The sequence below is a fragment of the Aethalodelphis obliquidens genome, unplaced genomic scaffold (assembly GCF_003676395.1).
Source record: "Aethalodelphis obliquidens isolate GAN/ISIS:26980383/991018 unplaced genomic scaffold, ASM367639v1 scaffold56, whole genome shotgun sequence".
Classification (NCBI taxonomy): domain Eukaryota; kingdom Metazoa; phylum Chordata; class Mammalia; order Artiodactyla; family Delphinidae; genus Aethalodelphis; species Aethalodelphis obliquidens.
The window spans coordinates 10,248,912-10,272,794 of NW_020838000.1; the positions used below are offsets into that span (position 1 = coordinate 10,248,912).

At 37.1% G+C, this 23,883-nt stretch overlaps 1 protein-coding gene across 7 annotated transcripts in view; it reads left to right on the forward strand.

Annotated features, from left to right (window-relative positions):
• ANKRD28 (ankyrin repeat domain 28) overlaps window positions 1-23,883 on the forward strand; it is a 186,195-nt gene that overhangs the window by 41,737 nt on the left and 120,575 nt on the right. For 2 of the 7 annotated variants that reach the window (XM_027086574.1, XM_027086573.1), the window contains exons 1-2: window positions 19,980-21,458; window positions 22,579-22,662. The exons of 1 other annotated variant lie outside the window; for it this stretch is intronic. In XM_027086574.1, coding sequence (XP_026942375.1) covers window positions 21,342-21,458; window positions 22,579-22,662 — 201 coding nt within the window. In that variant the 5' untranslated portion in view covers window positions 19,980-21,341. Of the gene's footprint in view, window positions 1-19,708; window positions 21,459-22,578; window positions 22,663-23,883 lie in introns of those variants that run through there. 4 more of the 7 variants (XM_027086569.1, XM_027086575.1, XM_027086570.1 and 1 more) reach the window with 4 other exon arrangements.

Below are 23,883 nucleotides of genomic sequence, written 5' to 3' on the forward strand. Positions count from 1 at the left end.
AAGTATATTTGCATTTGTGAAACTTAAAGACAGGGTAGTGATGGGTGCCTTCCGTGTTATGTTTTAGTAAAATTTAGTTGACTAAATAAAAGCAGGCAAATAACATTTTATCTGTGATTTAGAGAAGTGACTTGTGGTATAGAAAATTGTTAATCAGGACTCTTGGTTACAAATCGCAGAAATCCCAACTCAAAGTGGCTTAAATGCAAAAGAAGACTGATTAGCCAGGCAGTTCAGCTTAAATTTCCTTACAATCCCAAAAGAAAAAGAGAGTATTTTTCCCTGATATCCTCAGCAGGAAACTAAAACCTTGAGGAAAATCCTGCCTGGATTTGATTGTATGTTCATCCCTGACCTAAACATGTGACTAGGAGTAGGGGGTGCTTTGGCCAGTCCTCGGTCTCTTGTATGTCTTTGGACCAGATGTAATCCCTAAAGCAAGCGATTCTTGTGAAAGAACCCATGTCTGCTACAAGGATGGATAGAACTGGAAAAAGGAGAGACAAGAGTTGAGAGACCAGCTAAGAGGTGGTTTTGATAATTCAGATGAGGACTGAAGTGGGTCTGAACTAGGCCCCTGTGCGTGAAGAGAGTTTAGGAAGATTTTAGGTAGAATGCTTCGAACTTGGCAACTAGAATTGGGAGATAAAGTAAGGGAAGTCTTCCAGATAAAAGAACCATTTGGGGGAGTGGACTAGAGATGGTATGTTGAATTTTGATATGCCGAATCTGAGATAATACAGAGCATGCAGGTAAAAGGGCCCATTGAGCATTTGGAAGTTGTGTTTGGAGGTTAGGACTGGAAATAAAGTCTTGGAAATATTACATAAGTGATGACTCATATTATAGAAATAGATGAGATTGTCCAGGAAGAGATTGTAGACCAGGAGGAAGAAAAGTGGACTGAAAGGAAAGCCAATATTTAGGTATAGGGGGTGGAAGAAAAGCCAAATGAAAGGGACTACAATAAAAAATAGATGAAAACTTTATGGAAGTAGCAAGAAGAGAGTTTAATAAAGATCACTGGTGTCCAGTATTGTAGACTAGTTGAGAAAAATGAAGATTTTGCAGTTGGTTCTCATTGGTGACCTTAGAGCAGTATCAGTTGAGTGGTGGTTGAGAATGGAGTCTGGCTGCAGTAGGGAGAAACGAGTAAAAAATGGAGTAGTATAGTGGGGCAAAGTTTTCTGTAGGCTAAGAGAAAGGAACAGGGATAGCAGTGAGGAATAAATCAAAGTGATACAAGAAAGGAGTTGAAATTGATAGAGTAAGATCTGTTAAGGAGATGGCAATTTTTTTTTTTTTTTTTTTTTTTTTTTGCGGTACGCGGGCCTCCCACTGTTGCGGCCTCTCCCGTTGCGGAGCACAGGCTCCGGACGCGCCGGCTCAGCGGCCATGGCTCACGGGCCCAGCCGCTCCGCGGCATGTGGGATCCTCCCGGACCGGGGCACGAACCCGTGTCCCCTGCATCGGCAGGCGGCCTCTCAACCACTGCGCCACCAGGGAAGCCCCGCAATTTTTTTTTTAAATGTACTTTTTTGCCCTCTGTGCCTACAGGTTCTTCCCATCAGACTGCAGTCATTGAGGTTTGGTATCTGGCATGTAAGAAGTGTTTAGTAAATGAGTACTGAATGAATGAAAGATCAGAGGGAAAAAATGGAAAATAGATATTTTGGGGGTAAACCAGAAGAAAGTTGAAGGAATCTATCTTTGCTGTCCTCTTATTCTCTGAGGTAGAATGCCAACAGAATGAATGCTTCCCTAGCTTACTTACCTTACTTCACTGCTGTGAGGAACTAATGTGAGAACAATTGTGAAGTGCTGGTATAAGTGAAAGGGAGTATTACTTTTCATTTCTGGCATCTTAGTTTTGAAAGGGACTTCGAGTCAGATGACAGTTCTCACCAACTCAGAAATCCCATTTGCTTCCTTAACAACTAATTTAACTTCTTTTAGGTGTGTGATGTGTGGGAAGAGCCAGGCTTTGGAGACAGATGGGCCAGGGTAAGAATCCAGTTTTCCCCACTTCTTAGCTGTGTGATTTCCAGTTTTAACTTGTCTAGCTCAGAATTTATCTGTGAAATGGAGTGTATTTTGCAGGCTTGTTGTTACAAGTTAAGTACACATTAAGCGCCTAGAATCTAGGTATTCAGGTGACCTGGGATATTCGTCCCTGCCCCATATGAGCAGCCAACCTGTTCCATCTTCAGATAAAATGCTAGGTAAAAGAGTACTATCTTATATTGAACCAGATTTTATCTTCCTGCTTGTTACTATTCATTGATCCTAGTTCTTATTTCCAGACCTATGCAGTTTGGTATCTCTTTGCAACGACAGCACTTCAGATATTTTAAAGCTGGCATATTCTCCCTGTCTCCAAACCCCTCAGCTTCACTGAGCCACGATCATTCCTGGCTGTCTTCTTTGAATGTGTTCTGGTCTCATTACTCTAGGTGCAGTTTGACCTATGTCTAGTAGTGTTAACCTTACTTTTCCTAGAAGAGAAAAGTGAGATTAACAGGAAACATTTTTGACATAAAACTTTAATTTTAATTGGTCAGAATTAAAGTGTAATTTTACAATTTTATATTCTAAAGTATATTATTCTCTTTTGTCAGTAGTATTCATAAAATGATCGCCTTTCATCTGTCTTAAGATAAATTATTGGTGACTGATTTTTTTTCCCTTTTAAAAATAAATCTCCAAAGTTCTCAGAGTGTCTCATAATGGGGGGAAAACTAAACTATTGAAATATAATGTCAAGATTTAATTTTTCTATATAGTAAATAGTATACTGTTAGTTGCCTACCCACTGGCCATTACTCACTTCCTTCCTTGCAAGCCCCCAGTTTTGTTTGGTTGCCCACCTCTATCTCACATGACTTGGAGAAGTCCCTGATAGTGTAAGCTAATCATGGTAATCCTGCTCTGCTTAGTAGTGAGCAAAGTCTGGTCACATATCAGGGAAAGTCAGTTTAGGTATTGGGTTCACCAAAAAGTTAGTTCGTGTTTTTCTATAACATCTTACAGGAAAACCCGAACGAACTTTTTGGCCAACCCAACAGCTTCTGGGGAAGTCTTCTTTGTACCTAAAAAAGGAGACACAGAAGAAAACTCCCCCTTCTGCTGGACAGCAGTGTGTGTCTGATATGATGCCTTGAAGTATGGCAGGTATTATTTTGTGACTGTGAAGGTAATTATCCTAAGGTCCATGCTGAGTCTGATAGAAAAGCTGGAAGGAGCCCAGGTGTCTTAGGTGATAGTGTTGAGTAATCAGATAATTCACCTTGGAGCCCCTTTATTTCACTTCTTTTTGTTTATGATGATAAGACTCTATTGTTTAAACTAGTTTGGTGTAACATGCTATTTTATTTTAGTTAAGGATAGCCCTGATATTAACAAACGTGTTTGATAATCTGTTGTGCAGAAAATTAGATACTTTGTGGAAGGCCCATTAAGATGTAATGGGTCTCAATTTTATGATCACGTTAGAACTATATTGGGGTCAAAGTTTCATAGGTATTCTTGCATTACTGAGTGTTAAATTGTGAACAAAGTAGACAAAAAAGTTCTGTAATACAGTAACTGATAGCAGGTTTAACTACCAGTTTTTCAAGAATGAGCTTATCATCAATTCTGACAGGGACCCTCTTCTTCCCACTCAGGAGGTTAAAAATTGACTACATCTAAAGGAATCGGCACTGTTTTATTCTGAAGTACTGAGGTAATATTAAGTTATAAGCATGACGTTTTACAAATTTATCAGAGCATGAACATCTATTTATGCAAAAAGATTCCATGACTGAAACACGTTAGAAACACCCTTTCCTTCTTTCAACAATAGAAGCTGCTTTGTAAAATTTTAGATAGCACTCTTTAATAAAGGAAACTAAAGAATATGAAAAATGTTGAAAACTATCTGAGTCATCACTTGGATTTTAAAATAGTTGCTTTTAGTGTTTTAGTCTCCACCCACCCTTCTGTGGTTTAGAAAGATGTGAATCATCTTCCTTAGTATTTCCCAACGATAGCTACTTTGAAATGGAAGTGGCGTATGCAGCCCCAATTTGTGTGTGAAACAACTAGTGTGCACTTCAGCTACTGATCCTACTGCACTTGTGGGAAATCCCTGGATGGCTCACATAGTTATTGCTCATAAAGGTAAACATTGGGTAACCATAGCAATTTATTTTTAAATTGAAAATTTTCTCCCTTCAGCTTGTAAAGTACAGTAACTTAATGCTACATTTACCCCAGTGTCACCACATTGTAGAAACCAGAATGAATTGCAGCTACCCTTTCTTCAATCTTTTTTAAAGAAAGGCAGAAATTCAGCCTATTTAAAATAAAAATTTTATACTCTAAAACTTTGAAATATTGGGCCTAAGTTGTCTTCAAAACAGTTGCTGAAAGATTATTAATTATGCAAACAATGTTAATTATATTTCAGAAAATGTTTTTATCATGGGTCTGGTAAACATAAGTCATATGCCAGACATGCTGCTAGTTAACATAAATTCCAGACAAAAATTATAAGAGATCAAATAGGATATTTTCCCAAATAACACGATTTAAAAAACTTTAATTCAGTCTGGCCTTCAATCCAGTCTGAATGATGAAACTTTTGCTTAACTTTAAACTACTTGCTGAGGTAATCAAAATTATGCAGAAAATAATCTAACTTTAAAAAATACTGCTTAAATACAGTACTACATACTTCTCCTTTCTTCCTTAGTTTTGGCATATTGGGTATGTTCTAGAAAACTACCTGTATTGTTATATTTGGCTTGTTAAAATATTTTGCTTGCATACTTTTCAAAGGAAGTAGTTATTTTTCTCAAGACTGAAGTCTGAAAATAGTCATCTAAATATTGATTTAGACCTTAAGTTCTTATGTATAACTCATGAATCTACACTCTTCCCAGAAAACCCATGGACATTCCATGTCCTGTTTTGCTGAAACTCAGTGTTTTCATAAGTACGTCCTTCTCCAGAGGTCTTCTTTAAGTGTAGCTGTTCCTTTTCTCACAGCCAGTTTATCTTGGGAAAATGTTACTAGTCTACCTACCTATAAAAACCTTCCTTATTTTGAGGCGCATGCCATCTGGTAGGTAATTCTTCTATTTTTAGAACATTGCTGTTAAATCTCACTCTCCAGCACCTCTGGACTGTAGCTGTTTTCCCATCATCTAGGTGATTTCATTTCTTCGTAGATGACATTTTGAACATTCTACTTCACAGTTCAACATCAGTGATCCTCTACCCTTAGCTCTAACCATGTACTCCAGTGAACACACCCCACAACGTGTCTCGTGTACTGAAACTACTTTTATTTCTGTATTTTTGTCATTATCCAGCTTAGAACCCATGACCCATTTCAACTGCTAAACACTTACTGCTACTCCTTTTCAACATTATCTTTTCTCTGCCACTTACTAACTTACCTACATTGATCCTTTCCTCCTGTTTGAGAAGATAAAGATGCCTTCTTCATGACTCAGATAATTTTTCTACTTCCATTCTAGATCTTCCCTTCTTTTTCTGCGTCTGTACTATCTTCTTTCATTACTATTCCTTTTTTTTTAATAAGTTCTTTTTGTTTTTTTTTTTTTGGCTGCCTTGAGTCTTTGTTGCTGCGTGCAGGCTTTCTCTAGCTTCAGTGAGTGGTGGCTACTCTTTGTTGTGGTGTATGGGCTTCTCATTGAGGTGGCTTCTCTTGTTGCAGAGCACAGGCTCTAGGCATGTGGGCTCAGTAGTTGTGGCACGTGGGCTCAGTAGTTGTGGCACATGGGCTCAGTAGTTATGCCTCATGGGCTCTAGAGTGCAGGCTCAGTAGTTGTGGCGCACGCCTTAGTTGCTCTGTGGCATGTGGGATCTTCCCGGACCAGGAATTGAACCCCTGTCCCCTACATTGGCAGGTGGATTCTTAACCACTGTGCCACCAGGGAAGTCCCTTCATCACTATTCTTTTTCAGTTATTCCCTATCTTTTTTTTCTCTTTTTTTTACAATATTGTCTTCCAAACCATGAACATAGGATATATTTTCATTTATTATGTCTTTTTTTTTTAAGATTATTTATTTATTTGGCTGCGTTGGATCTTCATTGCTGCACAGGCTTTCTCTAGTTGTGACGAGTGGGGGCTACTCTGAGTTGCGGTGTGTGGGCTTCTCACTGCAGTGGCTTCTCTTGTTGCGGAGCTCGGGCTCTAGGCATGTGGGCTCAGTAGTTGTGGTGCGTGGGCTTTGTTGCTCTGCAGCATGTGGGATCTTCCCGGACCAGGGCTTGAATCTGTGTCCCCTGGGTTGGCAGGCAGATTCTTAACCACTGCGCCACCAGGGAAGTCCCCTATTATGTCATTTTTAATTTCTTTTATCTCTGTTTTGTGATTTTCAGTTTGCAGGTCTTTTACCTCCTTAGTTTATTTCTAAGTATTTTATTGTTTATGAAGTTTCCTTTTCAGATGGTTAATTCTTCATGTACAGAAATGCCACTGACTTTTGTTCAGTTTGTATCCTGCACTTTTACTGAATTCATTAGTTAGTTCTAACAGTTTTTTTGTGGAGTCTTAAGGGTTTTCTGCATAAGATCATGCAACATAAGATCTGCAAACAGGAATAGTTTTACTTCTTCCTTTCTGATTTGGATGCTATTTATTTCTTTTTCTTGCCTAACTGATCTGGCTAGGAATTCCAGTACTGTGTTAAATAGAAGTAGTAAGAGTGAGTGTTCTTGCCATATTCCTGATCTTAGAGGAAAAGCATTGAATCTTTTCACCATTGAGTTTGTGGGCTTTTCATATATGGCCTGTATTATGTTAAGGTAATTTCCTTCTATTCCTAGTTGGTTGCAAGTTTTTATCATGAAAGGGTGTTGAATTTTGTCAAATGTTTTTTCAACATGATTGTGGTTTTTTAAAAATCCTTCATTGAGTTAATGTTGTGCATCACATTAATTGAATTTGAATTTTGTGTGATGAACCATGATTGCATGCCAGAGTTAAGTCCCACTTGGTTATGGTGCATGATTCTATTAATGTGCTGTTGAATTTGGTTTGCTAATATTTTCTTGAGGACTTTTGCATCTGTGTTCATCAGGAATATTGACACGTAATTTTCTTTTCTTGTATTGTCTTTATCTGGCTTTGGTATCAGAGTAATTCTGGCTCATAAAGTGAGTTTGGAAATTATTCTTCCTCTGATTTTTTTGGGAAGAGTTTGAGAAGGACTGGCATTAATTCTTTAAATGTTTGGTAGAATTCATGAGTAGAGCCCTCTGGTCCTGGGTTTTTTTGTTGGGAGGTTTTGATTACTGATTCAGTCTCTTCACTAGTTATAGGTCTGCTCAGATTTCCTATTCATGATTCAGTCTTGGTTGGTAGTGTGTTTCTTTGGTTGGTAGTGTGTTTCTTAGTATTCATCCATTTATTCTAAGTTGCCCAATTTGTTGGCATATAATTGTTTATAGTAGTCTTATATTCTTTTTTTCTCCTGTGGCATCAGTTGTAATATTTCCTCTTCCATTTCTGATTTTACTTATTTGAGTTCTCTTTTTTTCTTAGTCTTGCTGAAGATATGTCAGTTTTATCTTTTCAAAAAACCGAGTCTTAGTTTTGTTGATTTTATTTCTATTGTTTTTAAAATAGAGATTTTATTTCTGCTCTAATCCTACATTACTTCCTTCCTTTTGCTACCTTTGACTTTTCTCTGTTCTTTTTCTAGTTCTTTAGATGCAAATTTAGGTTGTTTTGAGATCTTTCCTTTTTAATGTAGGTTCATTGCTAGAAACTTCCTTCTTTGTGCTTTTGCTACATCTCATGAATTCTGGTATGTTTTGTTTTCGTTTTTGTCTCAAGATATTTTCTGATTTCCCTTTTGATACCTTCTTTGACCCACTGGTTGTTCAGGAATGTGTTTAACTTCCACATTTTCACGACTTCCCTGGTGGTGCAGTGGTTAAGAATTCACCTGCCAGTGCAGGGGACAGGGGTTTGATCCCTGGTCCGGGAAGATCCCACATGCCGCAGAGCAACTAAGCCCGTGCACTGCAACTACTGAGCCTTTGCTCTAGAGCCTGTGTGCCACAACTACTGAAGCCCGCGCCCCTAGAGCCTGTGCTCCGCAACGAGAGAAGCCACTACAATGAGAAGCCCACACACTGCAATGAAGAGTAGGCCCCATTCGCCACAACTAGAGAAAGCCCACACTCAGCAATGAAGACCCAATGCAGCCATAAATAAACAAACAAATGCAAACAAATAAAGTAAAAAAAAAAATTTTCCCCCCACATTTTCCAGCATTCCCTTCTGCTGTGGATTATTAGTTTCTTCTTAAATATGTTAAATTTCACTTTGTGGACTAAGATGTCATCTGTCCTGGAGAGTGTTCTGTGTTTGTTTGAGAAGAAAGTATTTTATGCTGCTGTTGGGTGGAATGTTCTGTATATGTCTGTTAGGTCAGCGGTCCCCAACCTTTTTGGTACCAGGGACTGGTTTCGTGGAAGACAGTTTTTCCATGGATCCGGGGCGGGCAGGATGGTTCAGGTGGTAATGCGAGCCAGGGGGAGCGGCAGATGAGCTTCATTTGCTCGCCCACCACTCACCTCCTGCTGTGCTGCCTGGTTCCTAACAGGCCATAGACCAATACCGGGCCGCGGACCGATACCGGGCTGCAGCCCAGGGGTTGGGGGCCCCGGGTTAGGTTTATAACAGTCTATTTTAAGCCGATAACTTTAATCTCGTACAAAAACTGTACACTTCTTTGCACCTACGCTTTGTTATTGATGTCACAATTTATATCTTTTTATATTGTGAATCATTAACATTTTATAGTTAGTTGTTTTTAATAATTTTGTCTTCTGTACTAGAATTAAAACTTATTTACATACTGCCATTACAGTATGACAGTATTCTGTATTTGTTTATATATTTACCTTTACCAGCACATTTTATACTTTCATCTGTGTTCATGTTGCTTTTTAGCATCCGTTCATTCCAACTTGAAGAAAAGCCTGTAGCATTTCTTGTGAAGCAGGTCTAGTGCTGATGAATTCCTTCAGCTTTTGTTTATCTGGGAAAGGCCTTATCTCTCCTTCATTTTTGAAGGACAGTTTTGCCAGCTGTATTATTCTTGGTTGGCAGTTTTTGTCTTTCACCACTTAGAATATACCATCCCACTCGCTTCAGGCCTGCAAAGTTTCTGCTGAGCTGTCCCATGCTCTTATGGGGATTCCCTTGTATATGACAAGTCACTTTTCTCTTGCTGCTCTGTTGACAGTTTGATTTTAATGTGTCTTGGTGTGGATTTCTTTGAGCTCATTTTTTGGGGACCCTGTTGGGCTTCCTGGATCTGGATGTCTTATTTCCTTCCCTAGATTGGGGAGTTTTTGGCTATTTCTTTGAGTAAGCTTTCTGGCCCTTTTCTCTGTCTTTTCCTGGGACTCCCATAGTGTGTATTTTGGTCTGTTTGATGGTGTCCCATCAGTTCCGTAAGCTTCATACTTTTCATTCATTTTTCTTTTTGTTCCACTGGATAATTTCAAATAATCTGTTTTTGAGTTCACTGATTCTTTCTTCTATGTGACCTACTCTGATGTTGAATCCCTCTTTTGAATTTTTCAGTTCACTTATTGTATTCTTCACTTTCAAGATTTCCGTTGGGTTCTTTTTAAATTTTTCTATTTGTTGAAATTTTTACTTTGTCCACATATTGTTCTCCTGATCTCAGTGAGCATTTTTATTACCATTATTTTGGATTCCTTGTCAGGTAATTCATGTACCTCCCTTTCATTTGGGTCACTTACTGGAGCTTTATCTTGTTCTTTTGTTTGGATCATGTTTCCCAATTTCTTCATTTTCTTTGACTCCTTGTGTTGGTATCTCTACTTATAGAAAAAACAGACACCTCACCCAGTCTTCATGGACTGGTTTCATACAGGGGAAGATCCCAACCACTCAGCCTGGCCAGAGATTCTGGGGCTGTCTCAAACCTTTATACTAGTCCAAAACTGCCATCTTTATTCTTAGCAACCCCCAGGCAACTACAGTGTGCAGGATCTTGTCAGCACTCTGAGACAGTTGAGACAGAAGCCAGTCCCTCTGATGGCACCTGGAAAAGTTGGGACATTGGGCACACAGCCCAGTTATTTCCCTCTCCAGGGAGAAGCTGGGATCTGTGGGTTTTCCCTCACTTATTCTGTGCTGAGCCGGCATGGAGGGTGGTAGGAGGTAATGGTGAGTCCTTGCATGCTAATCCAAACTACTGTCTTTGTTCTCAGTGGCCCCCAAGCAGCTGGAGTATGTCAGGTCCCGTCAGTGCTCTAAGAGACAGAAGCCATGTCCTTGGTCAGCCCCCAGAAAAGTTGAAACATCAGCCACATGGTCCAGCTCTTACCCTCCCCAGGGGAAAACTGGGACCTGGGTTTTTTGCATCTGCTTACACTGGACTGAGCTGGGGGGAGGGGCTCTGGTGAATGCTTCCAAACTGCCTTCTTTGTTCTTAGCTGCCACCAGGTATCTAGAGTATGTCAGAACCCATCAGCACTCTGAGACAGGCAAGACAAGACGCCAGTTCCTCCCGCAGCAACCCCAAGATTGGATGTTAAACGTACAGTTTAGTCCTTTACTCCCCTCCCCAAGGAGAAGTTTGTTGCTGTGGGTTTATTGCCAATTGTATGGCACTGCACCAGGGGTAGGAATTACAGCGAAAGGGTGTCTCAGATTTTACTACAGGCTTCAGTGTGGTTAGTTTTGCACAGTCCTGGGTGTGGAAGTCCCTCAGCTGGTTTCTGGATTTCACAAAGGGAACAAGTCCATGTATTTTTGGTGAATTAGCCTGTCCATGGCTTCTTGTTCACCAGCTTGCTGACATCACTTTCCCTATGTCTTTCCTTTTTGAAAATCAAGTTCTTTAACCTTCACCATGTTTATCTTGATCTTTACCTTTTTCCTTTAACCCTTTTTGGGTTAAATATTGCCTAATTTATTTGTTTTTTCTCTCAAACTTATTGAAAAAAATGTAATCAGTGGTTGCTACCACCACTTTTGGTACTTCCCTTTCAGCAATCAGCCTACTGTTATCAGAAAAGGGACACAAACTCGTAAAATGTTAGAACTGAAAACAACTATAAAAAATATTTGATGAGTTCCCTTTCCTTTGATAGTAAAATAAAGGTACCTAAAGAAAGAAAGTAATAATGCTGACAGCCAATTTTTGTTAACTTAAACTTATGAACTCTGTGTGGAACCCTAATGTATGTGAAGAGGCCTCTGCATAATGAAGAAAATGGCACCTATAAAGTTCATGTACTTTGTTCACAAGAAAATATGTTACTGCCTTCAAGCCAGGGTTAATACGGTGATAAAATTAGGGAGGTGTTTATATATTTTGAGAGAAGAGACAAAGAAAAAAGAAAGAACTAGTGAACCATTCAAGTTAAGACAGAAATATTTAGAAAACATCAACTAAGGCCATTATCTCCTAATGTGGTTATTTTACTGTAAAACAGTCTAACAACGTATATTCATATTAGTGACTCTGAACCACCATAAAAATCTAAACTATGTTCTTTTCCTTTAGACAGTAATGTAGATAGCATATTTAAGTCGGTCGTTACAAATTTAAGCCAGTGTTGTACAACATGATAGTCACTAGCTGAATGTGGCTGGCTACTGTAACTGAGGAACTTAATTCTTAATTTTGTCTAATTGTCTTAGTTATTGGAAAACTTTTAAGTATGTTTGGAACAACTTGAGCACATGTATTGTAAACTTTATGAAACCTGAATAGAAATCAGTTATTTCCAATGAAAATTTAATGTTTGCATTGAGATATGCTGTAGCTATAAAATACACAACAAATTTTGAAGACTTAATTTTAAAAGTAAAATATCTGATAACTACGTTGATTCCAAGCTGATACAATATTTTGGATATTTGATAACACAAAGTATTATTATAATTAATTTTACCGGTTTCACCATTTTAAAATGTGTTTACTAGAAAATTTAAGTTACCTATGTGGCTCACTTTATATCTCTTATTAGATGGCACTTATTTACACTTTGGGTAGCTAAACTTATTCTTGTGTTATAAATAGTTTTAGTGTTAAATAGTTTTAGCATTTCAACATTTTTCTCACAAATATGATCAAGAATAAGTTTTGATGTTAAATGTTCTAGCTAGTAGACCATTGGTTTCTTTGAGAAAGCATCCTTCCAGTAAATTAAAGGTGGAAAAATTATCAACAATGAGGTTTATAGATAGCTTTATAAAGGACATCATTTTTTTATGGAGTGGACAATTAGATGGTATCTTTACATACCAGTTAAAATTAATAAATTCATATGCTGCACTCTTACCAGTGACTGATTAGTGGCAGGTATAGTCTATATCTCTTATTTAAGTCTTCTATATATACTGCCTTTTATTGTCTTTTGTATTCTTACCTTGTACTTGTTAGTTTTTTTTGTGTATGATGTAGTACCTCATTTAAGCCACAGAAGGCCTTTTTTCCTCCAACTTTATTTAGGTATAATTCAGGTAATTCAAGTAAAGATTGTGTATATTTAAGGTGTACAGCATGACAATTTGATATACATATACCTATGAAATGGTTACTACAATCAAACTAAACACGTTAATTAGCAAATCCATCACTTCACATAGTCATCATTTTTTCCATTTGTGATAGGAACACAAGATCTACTCTCGGCAAATTCAAAATATACATACAGTGTTGTTAACTATAGTCACCATGCTATATGTTAGATCCCCAGAATTTATTCATCTTAAAACTGAAAGTTTGTACCCTTTGACTAACATCTCCCCTTTTCCCCCACCCTCAAGCCCCTGGCAACCTCCATTCTACCCTCTGCTTCTATGAGTTCAACTTTTAAAGATTTCACATATAAATGGAATCATAAAATATTTTTCTATGTCTGGTTTATTTCACTTACAGTAATATCCTTCAGGTTCATCCATGTTGTTGGAAATGGCACAGTTTCCTTCATTTTTGTAACTGAATAATATTCCATTGTATGTATGTGTGTGTGTGTGTATATATATACACACACACACACACACATATATATATACATATATATATATACACACACACACACCACATTTTCTTTATCCGTTCATCTGTCAATAGACACTTAGGTTGTTTCCATATCTTGGCTTTGTGAATAATGATGCAATGAACACAGGAGTACAGACATCTCTTTGAGATACTGGCTTAATTTCCTTTGGATCCATACCTAGAAGTGAGATTGTGGGATCTTGTGGTAGTTTTATATTTAATTTTTTGAGGAACCTCCATACTGGTTTTCATAGTAGCTGTATCAATCTCCATTCCCACCAGCAGTGTACAAGGGTTTCCTTTTCTCCATGTACTCACCAACACTTGTTGTCCCATCTTTTTGATGCTAGCTGTCCTAAAAGGTATGAAGTGAAATCTCATTTTGATTTTGCTTTGCATTACCCTAAAGATTAGTGATGTTGAGTACCTTTTGTTGTTGTCATGTACCTATTGGTCATTCATATGTCTTCTTTAGAAAAATACCTACTTAGGTTTTTGCCCGTTTTAAAAATCAGGTTATTTGGTTTTTGGGTTTTTTTGTGGGTGTTTTTGTTTATTTGTGTTTGTTTTTGCTGTTGAGTTGTATGAGTCCTTATATATCTTGGATATTAACCCCTTATCAGATATATGGATTGCAAATATTTTCTCCCATTCCGTAGGTTGTCTTTTCAGTTTGCTGATGGTTTGCTTTGCTGTACAGAAGCGTCTTAGTTTGATGTAGTCCCACTTGTTTTTCTTTGCTTTTGTTGCCTGTGTTTTTGGTGTCATATCCAAAAACTCACTAGGTTGCATAAGGTCTTTGAAGGTGAAGGTGGTATATGACATTTTGTGATCTCTTGGTGTGGTGTGCATAGTGGAGTGGAAATAGTAATATTAAGTATTTGTTGAATCAGTTGCTATTGTAATTTTGGTGCATGCTTTAAGAATAAGGTATTCTTGCCAAAAGGTTTTTAGATTATTTCAATGTACTGGAGAAGGATTGAACCAAATCTTTCCATTCTTTAGGAACTTTTTTATACTCACCTAGAATTAGGCAGCTTTGGGATTGTTAACACTTCATTTTCAAATCATGAGGGTATATGCTAAGATACAGACTTTGGATTAAGATTTGAAACCAACTTTGAGCTTGAAGGGACCTTAGATAAGATACAACAAATCATATTCCCCATTTTATAAATTTGGAAACTGAAGGAGGCCCAAATTGCTTGAACTCTAGTAAGCACTAGTTTCCTAACTCAGAAACCTGGTAGTTGTTGTGATTACCACCTTCTCCCTCACTCCTACATCCAGTTTGTTAGCATGTCCTATAAATCCTGTTTCTAAAATAGATCTGTCTCTCCATTTACATGCCCAGCATCCTAGCTCAGATTACTCATTCTTTTGGTTTACTGCAGTGGTCCCCTAACTAGTCCTTTGGCTTTCATTCTTCTACTTCATTCCATTCTCTACACCGAAGCCACATAATCTTTTTAAAGCAAATCATGATGACTACCTTGTTTTAAAAGTTTTAATGACTTTTCCATCACTTAGTCAAAAATACAAACTTTATAACTTGGTTGACAAAGCTCTGTGTCATCTGAGTTTGCTGTTCCTCTAGCTGCATCTGCCATTGTCCTTCATGATTGCTTTCTCCAGCCACGTGGACCTTCCTTTAGTTCTTTACCCTCCAAAATTTCTTTTCCTTCTACAGTTTCTCACAGTTTGCAGTTATGAAATATTTATTTGTGTGTAAGCTTCATTGGTGTGTAAGCTTCATTAGAACAAGGATTGACTGTTCATAATTTTGTTTCCTTGACCTAGCAGAAAGCCTGGCACATAGTAGATGATGAATAAATACAGATGAATGGATGAGTCATTGACTGACTGGATGTTACCGAGCCTCCGTTTCCCATGTATAAATTGTAGAGTAGTACCCACCAGTAGTGATTGAGGATTCAGCAAGAATATGTGTGATAAATATTTGTTTCCTTTTCCCTCTGTTGATTTTCCTTTGCTTACCCGGGGTAATAGTGGATTGTTCTTCAAGCTGTTTTCTGGTCAGTTATTGTTTCTATTAAATTTGTTGTGGCTAGCATTTATAATTCATTTCATTTATTGAAAATGTAAGTGGCTGTATTGTACTAGAGTATGAATAGTAGGAGAACAGGGCTGGAAGGGTATATGCCCACTGATTGATGATTAAAGGAAGAGCAACATTCTCACTTAGAGTTAGGTTCAGCTCCATGTGAAAAGAGACTGAAAATCACAGTAACTTAAATGAGGCAGAACTTATTTCTCTCTAACATAAAAGTCAGGAAGTAGGCAGTCCAGGACTTTTATGGCAGTTCTGTTCCACAAAGTCCTCAGGGACCCAGATCCCCTCTAGCCTAGACTCTGGTCCTTATTTGGTTTAAGATGGTGGCCAGTCATCCATGTTCCAGGATGCAGAATGGATATGCCATTTGTCCTTCTAGGAAGTTTTCTGGAAGCCACATAACACCTCTACTTAAAAAGCTGGTTAGAACTTTGTCCTGTGGCTTCTCGCTGCAAGGGAGGCTGGGAAGTATCATCTTTGTCCTGTGGGACTCTGTACTTACCTAAAAACTTGAATGTTCTAGTTGAATGGAAAATGGCAAGAATGGATGCAGAATATAGGTCTTTGCAAAGAACACATCACAATAATATGTTAATGTGTTACCACTAGTATATAGTAATATTATAATAATGAAAGGGTTAACAATTTATCGTTATGCTGGTAGGGTGAAACCAATTGAGATCTTAAGGTAACATTGATGGTCATTTTGGAAGTATGATCGGTAAACATTAAAAAAATCTAGTTGATAAATACATTACACATAGAGAATTAAATCTGATCTCTTATAAGGATTTTGAATTCATCATTTTAAAAACATACAGTGACATTTTTGCGGTGGCTGTACTGATCACAAGGAAATCTGACCAGTAGCCTAGAGAGCAGCTGTTTCTTGATCCCCCCCTTTCCTTGCACCCCCATTTGCTTTTAAATCTGTTCATAAGACTTTTTCTAAAGTATATGGACTGCTGAGGCATGTAACTCAAGAGGATTGTTCAAGATCCTTGAACTATGAGAAATGTTTCTGAAACATGATTTGAATTCACTTATCCCATAAGCTTTTTATTTTTTAATACTCAGAGACTAGTTTGGCACAGAGTAACTTAGCATACCCTAAATAAGATATTTTATTCTATAGTAATCAATCTGGAGTTCACAGATTTGTAAGAGATAAGACGAGCTTTGGGTTGACTCTCTATGCAGAAAGGAAAAATCATGTGTGTTAAAAAAAGGAATTCTGTTGTAACAAAATTGGGAACCTAAAAATAATCTTTCAGGATGTTTTTTATCAGTAAAATGAAGGTTTTAAACCAGCTTTTCCATTAAGAGACTCTGTGTGAAGAGTAGGAGTAAGCTTTTGATAGGGTACATTTTAGTATAAAGAATGGAAGGATTATCAAGTTGTCAGGGTTGAAATTGTTAGCCTATTAAAAAATTAATCTAATTTGGCCTAAAAAGTAAATGCCTCAAGAAAAAACCACATCCCCTTGCCATTGTTCAGCTGAAAAAAGAAGCAACAACAAAAACTTAAGTTGTGTGAATTTAAATTTGCACAATTATTGTCAATAATTTTTCATCACGAGTACTTTTCTCCACTTTCTCCATTCCTAATTTCTTAAATACTTATTTACCTGTGTCCTTTTCCTTTAAGATGTGAGTTCCTTGAAACTAGGGGGCCTGTCTTTTTCAGGAGGAGATATAAAACAGTGTTATATGGTGCTGTTAACTTATATATAATATGTCAGTATTGTTTGTAATTTAATATATTATGGGCCAGTCCTTTTTACCCTTTCTTTTTCCCTAGACTGTAAAATACAATGAATGTGGAGGAATGCAGAACCCTGTAGTCTTACTTCTTGCCTAAGTTTACTGCACCCTCCCCCAGTAACACTTAATAAACACACTGGAGTGTAAGGACTAGCTTCTGAAGTCTCTCTAGAGGCCTGAAAATGGTGGGGACTTAGTAACTGAATGGGCTCTCCAGACACCAGTCTGAATCACCTCACCAGTAGGGGGAGGTTGTCAGTAGCCCTTTTTTTTTTACTCTGTGTCTTCACAAAAGATATCTTTTCAACTCTCCTAAATATCTGTAATAATAATATTATCTTTATTTTAAACTTCACTATTAATAACACTATAAAGTAGTTTCTGTTCAGTTCTTTAATAGATGTTGAAATGATTCACGGGAAGGTTAAATGACTTGCTCAAGGTCACACAGTTAGATTTGTTAGGGAAGCCCGATTAGATTAGTTTGGCTACAAAGCCTATCTTCTCAAACACTGTGCTGTTACAGTATGTCTCCTAGGTAAAAATCTCTGGAGATTATTATTCTTGGAAGTCTAAGAAATTTAGACTCAGGGAATTGAAGTAGTTTGCCCAAGGACACAGCTAATATATAATGGAATCAGAATTTGAACTCCAGGTAGGCTGACTCCTGAGCCCGTAGTGTTAGCTGACATTCAGCATAATTGTTTTATATGCTGTCAACTTACGTTGAATACATTTAAGTTGCTCTCCCACTAGAGGGCACGGAACTCATTCTGTTGCACTTTAAAGCCTCCCATGTTTACAGGTTAAAGCATATGAATCCTCCCCCCATTGTCTTTTGTAATTTTGCTACTCTATTCCAGAGTTCTTGTGACATAATATAATTTATTTCAATGAAATCATTTACAGATGGAAAAAATTGGAAGGAAAAAATATGTGTATAACACAGCTCCTGCCTTCAAAGAGCTTGCTTTCTGGTTGGGAAAAACCTAAGTATGGAAGTTGACCTAAACAGGAAAATAGGATGTACCTGCTTAAGTCTAAGTAGGTGAACTTATACACTGGATACTTTAGAACAAGTTAAAATTGTCCATATAAAAAGAGGTTTTGTTTGGGGGTGGGTGGGGCAGAACCCTGACAGAGACAGTAGAATATAGGATATTGTTACTATAGTGGTTTCGTTTTCAGATACTTCAGACATCAAGGTGATATTTTTTATTTAGCCCTGTGGTGACAGTTAACATCATTTTTGTATGTCAAAATATTTGCATGTCTTTAACTTGGCTTAAAACCATTTATATATTTTAAAGTAACCGAATTTTAAGCATAGTATCTTGGTACAGTTATGTTAGGCTTACAGGTTTTTTCATAAACTGATACTTAATGGCTTTTGTTGTTAAATTCTGGCACTCTTATTTATCTATATCATGCTGGTCTTTTTTTTTTTTTGTTGTTAAGTCAACTGGCTTAAACGTGTGAGGTAACACTAGCCCTGAAGTACCTATTTAAAAATAACTTGTTTGGGAATATTATCACAGTAAATAGTATGTTCCTTTGTTACCTAAACTTTTTGCAATCATTATACATTATCTTTTAAAATCACTTTTACAGTCTATTTTGCAATTATAGGTTGCAAAGCTCTCAGGAGAGTGTGTACGTACAATCAGTGGAAGCAGAGTAGATTAGAAAGAGCATGTGTTTGTAATTAGGTACAACTTTATTAATTTGCCTAACTTTGGATATAATATTTAATTTCTAAGTCTGTTTTTTCTTCTATACTATGGCAGTGTAGCAAGGTCACTGTGAGTATTAAATGAGAATGTATAGCACCTAGCACATCACAAATGTTCAAGAATATTATGTTTATTAATAAGAATGCTGGTTGATAGAAGAAAGAACAAAGGTTGAGGAGGTCATGGTATTTTCTTTGTAGTTTTCCTGTGGGGAAATATCCCCATCCTTGAGTAAGCAGAGAAGCAGGGAGGAAACAGAGAAAACCAACAATAAATTTTTCTTTTTGCGGTACGCGGGCCTCTCACTGTTGTGGCCTCTCCTGCTGCAGAGCACAGGCTCCGGACGCGCAGGCTCAGCGGCCATGGCTCATGGGCCCAGCCGCTCCGCGGCATGTGGGATCTTCCTGGACCGGGGCATGAACCCATGTCCCCTGCATCGGTAGGCGGACTCTCAACCACTGTGCCACCAGAGAAGCCCAAATTGGTTGTTTTGACACTTATTTGTAGCTTGGGATAATTAATTTTTTAGGAAGGGAGAAGATTCTTTGCTTTGGTTACCCTGTGCCTTTTCACTACCAAGGACTTGAAACAATAGTTTTACATAGCTATTTAACAGATTTAAGGCTTTATTCCACATCCAGATGGGAAGATAGAATTATTTCTTTTGTGAAATTCAAGTGATCAATAGAATTTTACAATTATAATTTCTAAAATATGAAATTTTTATTTTTTCCCTTTCAAAATATGACTTGGTTGTTTAAATTCGACAACTTAGAAATTGTTAGTAAATCTTAAATTTCTTTTGTTTAAACTTTGTGCATTCTTGAAAATAACATCTAGTAGATTGAACATGGTCTTGGTAAAATAAGAAAAAGAAAACGTTAGGTTCATGGTATTTATATTCTCATAAAATGCTTCTTTATCTCTAGTTCTCTTTTATGGATTCACTGCAGACATTATCACTGCAGCTGTCACTATAGGGTTAAACATTTGCTATTTTGTAACATATGAAAGCAGTTAAGCTGTTTGGAATTGTTTACTTGCTAAAACCAGTGTTAGTCAGCAGAGGCAGTACACCAGATTTCCTTGTGGCTTTTCGTGGAAAATGTTAAAAGCGCACTCATTTTTCAGTTACAGAGTTTTTTAGTTTGATCTGGATTAGTCACAGAACTGGCATGAACCTTCTCATTGTGAAGGCTGTCCAAATGCACTATTTTTTTTCTCCTGCTAGAGGAAGTTGCATCCTGAGCAGTAGCTCAGCTCTCTGGTAAGTGTAACATGTGAGCATTACTAGGCATTTCATTCTGCGGTTCTGCAGTCTTTGCTCTTCAGACTGTTGCTCAGTTGAAATGCTACTGTGGCGCCGATCCTGAGGTTCTCTATTTTTTAAGGACCTACTCATTTGAAGGTGTCAGTGGCATTTTGCAAGATCATCTGAGGAACAGGAAAGCATCTGAAATCGACTGAAAAGGGTAACTGTAGCGGTTTTCACAGTGGAAGGAAACTATACTGGCACAGAGGCAGATGATTGAATAAAGTAGTTGGCTCAAAGAAGATGCACAGTCTGCTGTTTCTTCCTCTGAATGAAGAGTCTTTAATGGAAGCTGTATTCATGTGGAGATCAAAGAAAACACTGGAATGATAAACTACTGGGTTTTTTTTCCCCTTCTCTTTTTTAAAAATGAAAAGCCTGAAGCAGTAATTTGAGCTCAGATGCCTTCTAATTCCTTCGCAGCCTGCCTGTTCCATTCGGATTCTCCGCTAACACCATTTCTGCCTGGTGCCTGTGTCCTTTTGCTGGAGCAGCTACAGACCACTGTCTGATGGAGGAAGAATGAACGCTCTGCCTTGCCTATGCTGTCGATGGGAATAAAGCTAACTGTTTCTTATATGGAATATCTGGATTATTCAAGCCATATTCTAGTACCAAGAGTCCTATTGTCTCTTGTGGTCTGACTCATCGCATGTAAATGTACTGCAGCTTTGCTATTAATGCAGAGTGTTGTTTGTTTTTTTTTTCTTTCTCAAACACAGAAAGAATTGTCAACCTCTGAGCAACATTTTGAGAATTTGTATTGAGCTCTCGATGTATTTTTTTTCTGGATAGTATCAGCATTAAACCAGTGAAGCTGAAGAAATGAAGACAAATTAGAAGTGGAAACAGAACAATGAGATTTTATTTTTTGTTTTCAATTATAAGCAAGCCAGCTACTGGTAACTATATGACCTTGCAGGCAAGAGCGGGTACAGCTGCGATCTTCTCTGTCACAGCAGTTGTTTCTCATCTTATTCTGCAGCGTGTGTTGATGTCACCCAGACAGTGATCTTTTTATGCAAGTAAATTTCTATGAAACAGAGGGATGTGATGACTGTTTTGGTAGGGGAAAAATATTTTTAAATGAGCTTGTCCTGGACTCAGTTTTAGTTATTGACATGTTGATGTCAAATTTCTTTTGAGTTTTACAGTAACCCAACAGAAAATAACAGAATTGTTTTCTTAGTAAGTTACAAGTATGTAGTTATAATTTTAAACTTCACTTTTTCCGATAGTATTTATTAACTTTAAAAAACCAGCTGCGCTGTTCAGAGAATGATTCTAAGTGTTGTACAGAAGAGGAGGAAAAACTACTTGTGCTCTTCCAACTGTGACTTTTATCACATAGCTTAGAATTCAGTTTTTTAAAAGAGCGAATGAGTCGAGTGTGTATTGTTGTTTTGGAGGAGGTAGAAGATGAGTCTCCTGCATTCATTTCTAAGTTGCCACAGGAAAATAAGTCCCTACATTCTCCACCTTCGGGAAGTGTATTGGTAAGATATGAGAGTTTATGTTTACTGTATACTACTGAACTAGTTGGGTAAATTTTATTTTTTAAGAATAAATGTAATTTGCACTAGTTTCATTAAAAACCCAAATTAAAGCAGTATAGGTGTGTGAATATGATGCAATATTACTTGTAAATGAATGCACACATTTCTGATTTTCACTTATTCAGATGTTTAAATAACATTTCAGACTTTATCTCTTAATCTCTTAAAAAGACTTTTAAAAATAATTTGAGGATAGTAGTTATAGCAACCACATTTCTGTTTTCACTTAGTGGTTTTAAAAACCGATGTAACAGGAATGAGGGACTGTATGTTTTAGGAAAGGTTGACTACTGCCAGCAACACCGAGGCACAGCCTTTTCTGTAATGAATTGTATGTATTTACATGCAAGGCTGTTACATGAAAAAGAGTCAGACTTCATCTTTAATCTTATTTTTAATGCTGTTGTCAATTGACTTCTTGTTTGACTAGTATAATATGATACCTTATCAGGGAGGCTGTGTCGTTGATTAAGAACTTGTTATATTTAGATGTTCATGTGTCTGCCTCTTCATGTTATTCAGGTTTACAGTAATTTTTGGTCTCTGAATAGTAGTGATTTTCATCAACTGCCAGATTTTCTTTCTTTGGGTTTTTATCTTTATACATGTAATACTAACCCACGCAAGTTGTTTTGGTGCCCCAAACAGAACTTTTCAAGGAGGCCTTCGTGGGCCTCCACATGGGCTAGGAACTACTTGTTTGACAAGTTATATCCCACAAATAGGTGTTGAGATGTGACACTTGTATTTGGAAGAGACTTTCTTTTTACCGTATGTATATTCAAAAGGCCTCCACTCATATAAAATAAAATCTGATTATGCTTATGCTACCTAATTTTGGTCATACGGTATTGATTTTTTTTTTTTTAATTAGGCCTTTTTTCCAAGGAGGAATCCTGTACTTTCATATGATTTGACTTTATGAAACTTGGTTCATGTCAAAAGCCAAGTGATTATCATGATAGGGAAGAAAATTTTTAGATTTAAAAGTTATGTGGAAATAGCTTTAGAATCATCCATGTGGTGTGATTAATGTTTTTATTACTCTCTTGTATTTTAGCCATCACTGGTGCAAGCTATATTTAATGGAGATCCTGATGAAGTTCGAGCACTAATATTTAAGAAAGAAGATGTTAACTTTCAGGTAAAACAGTTTCACTGATACCAGCCTTGAAACCTACTTTTCTAGAGTTATGATTTTTGTTAAAAGGCATAACACAATTCTGTAACAGCTGTTTTAAACGAGGGTAGAAGGGTCTTGAAGCAAACAGGAAGGGACTGGACATATATTCAGGGTAATGACTAAAACACAGGAGAACTAGGAGCCAATGCGGGTTTTTTGTTCCCCCAACGTTGTACTTTGAAAATTTTCACAGAATAGTTGAAAAAAGACTTTGAATACCCATATAACCTCCACTTATATCCAGCATTGATAACATTTACCACATTAGCTTTCTCTCCCATATTTACACAGATTATATTTATACTACATATATATTTTTTTCTTTCTTTTGCTGAATCCCATTTGAAAGTAAGTTATAGACATCATGACACTTCACTGTTAAATACTTGTGTGCATTTCAGATGAGGGTTCTTTCTTTTTTTGTGAACTTGAAAGAAGAGACATGTCTATAAAATTTATAATATATCTAACTTGATTGTGAGATCAAATTTGCTTTCTGTGAATAACATTATACACAAAGACTCATCTGTTTGGGGTCTCGCAGCAAATAAAGACATACTGTTTGAAAATTCCTCAGACTTTTAAAGATACAGTGGATTTAACATTCAGGACTGACATGACGGACAGTTTTAGAAAGAGTGGGCGTATGGATAATTTCCTTCCATATATGTTTCTCCAGTGGCCAGACGTTTTTTAATTTACTAAACTGAGGCTGAAAATATATAATTAACTATAATAAGATCAAATTTATTAATGTATATGTTTTTACTGGAAGTGACTGTTTTCAGTATCTTTTTCATACATAATTCAGTTCTCTGAATGATGGAGAGTAGGGAGAGGTCATGATTCCTAAGGTCCCTATAGCAACAGCAAAACAGATTACCTGGAATTGATTGGCCAGTTCTAAGAAAGCTGTGCTCTGCCAGCTCATCTCCAACTCTCATCTTTTCCCTCATTCTTTTGGACAGTACTATTGTGACCACTTGATGTTAAGTAGATAAAAGAGGTATTTATCTTATTTTTAAAGGTTGAATTAACTGAATAGATTTGAATCTTAAACTAAAATTGTTCATCATTACATTTTTTTTTCCTTAAACATTCCTAAGTGAATTGCATTTAAGTTTACATTTATTGGAAACATGCACCTAGTTCAGGATTTATTTTAAACGGAGCGCTGGTCAC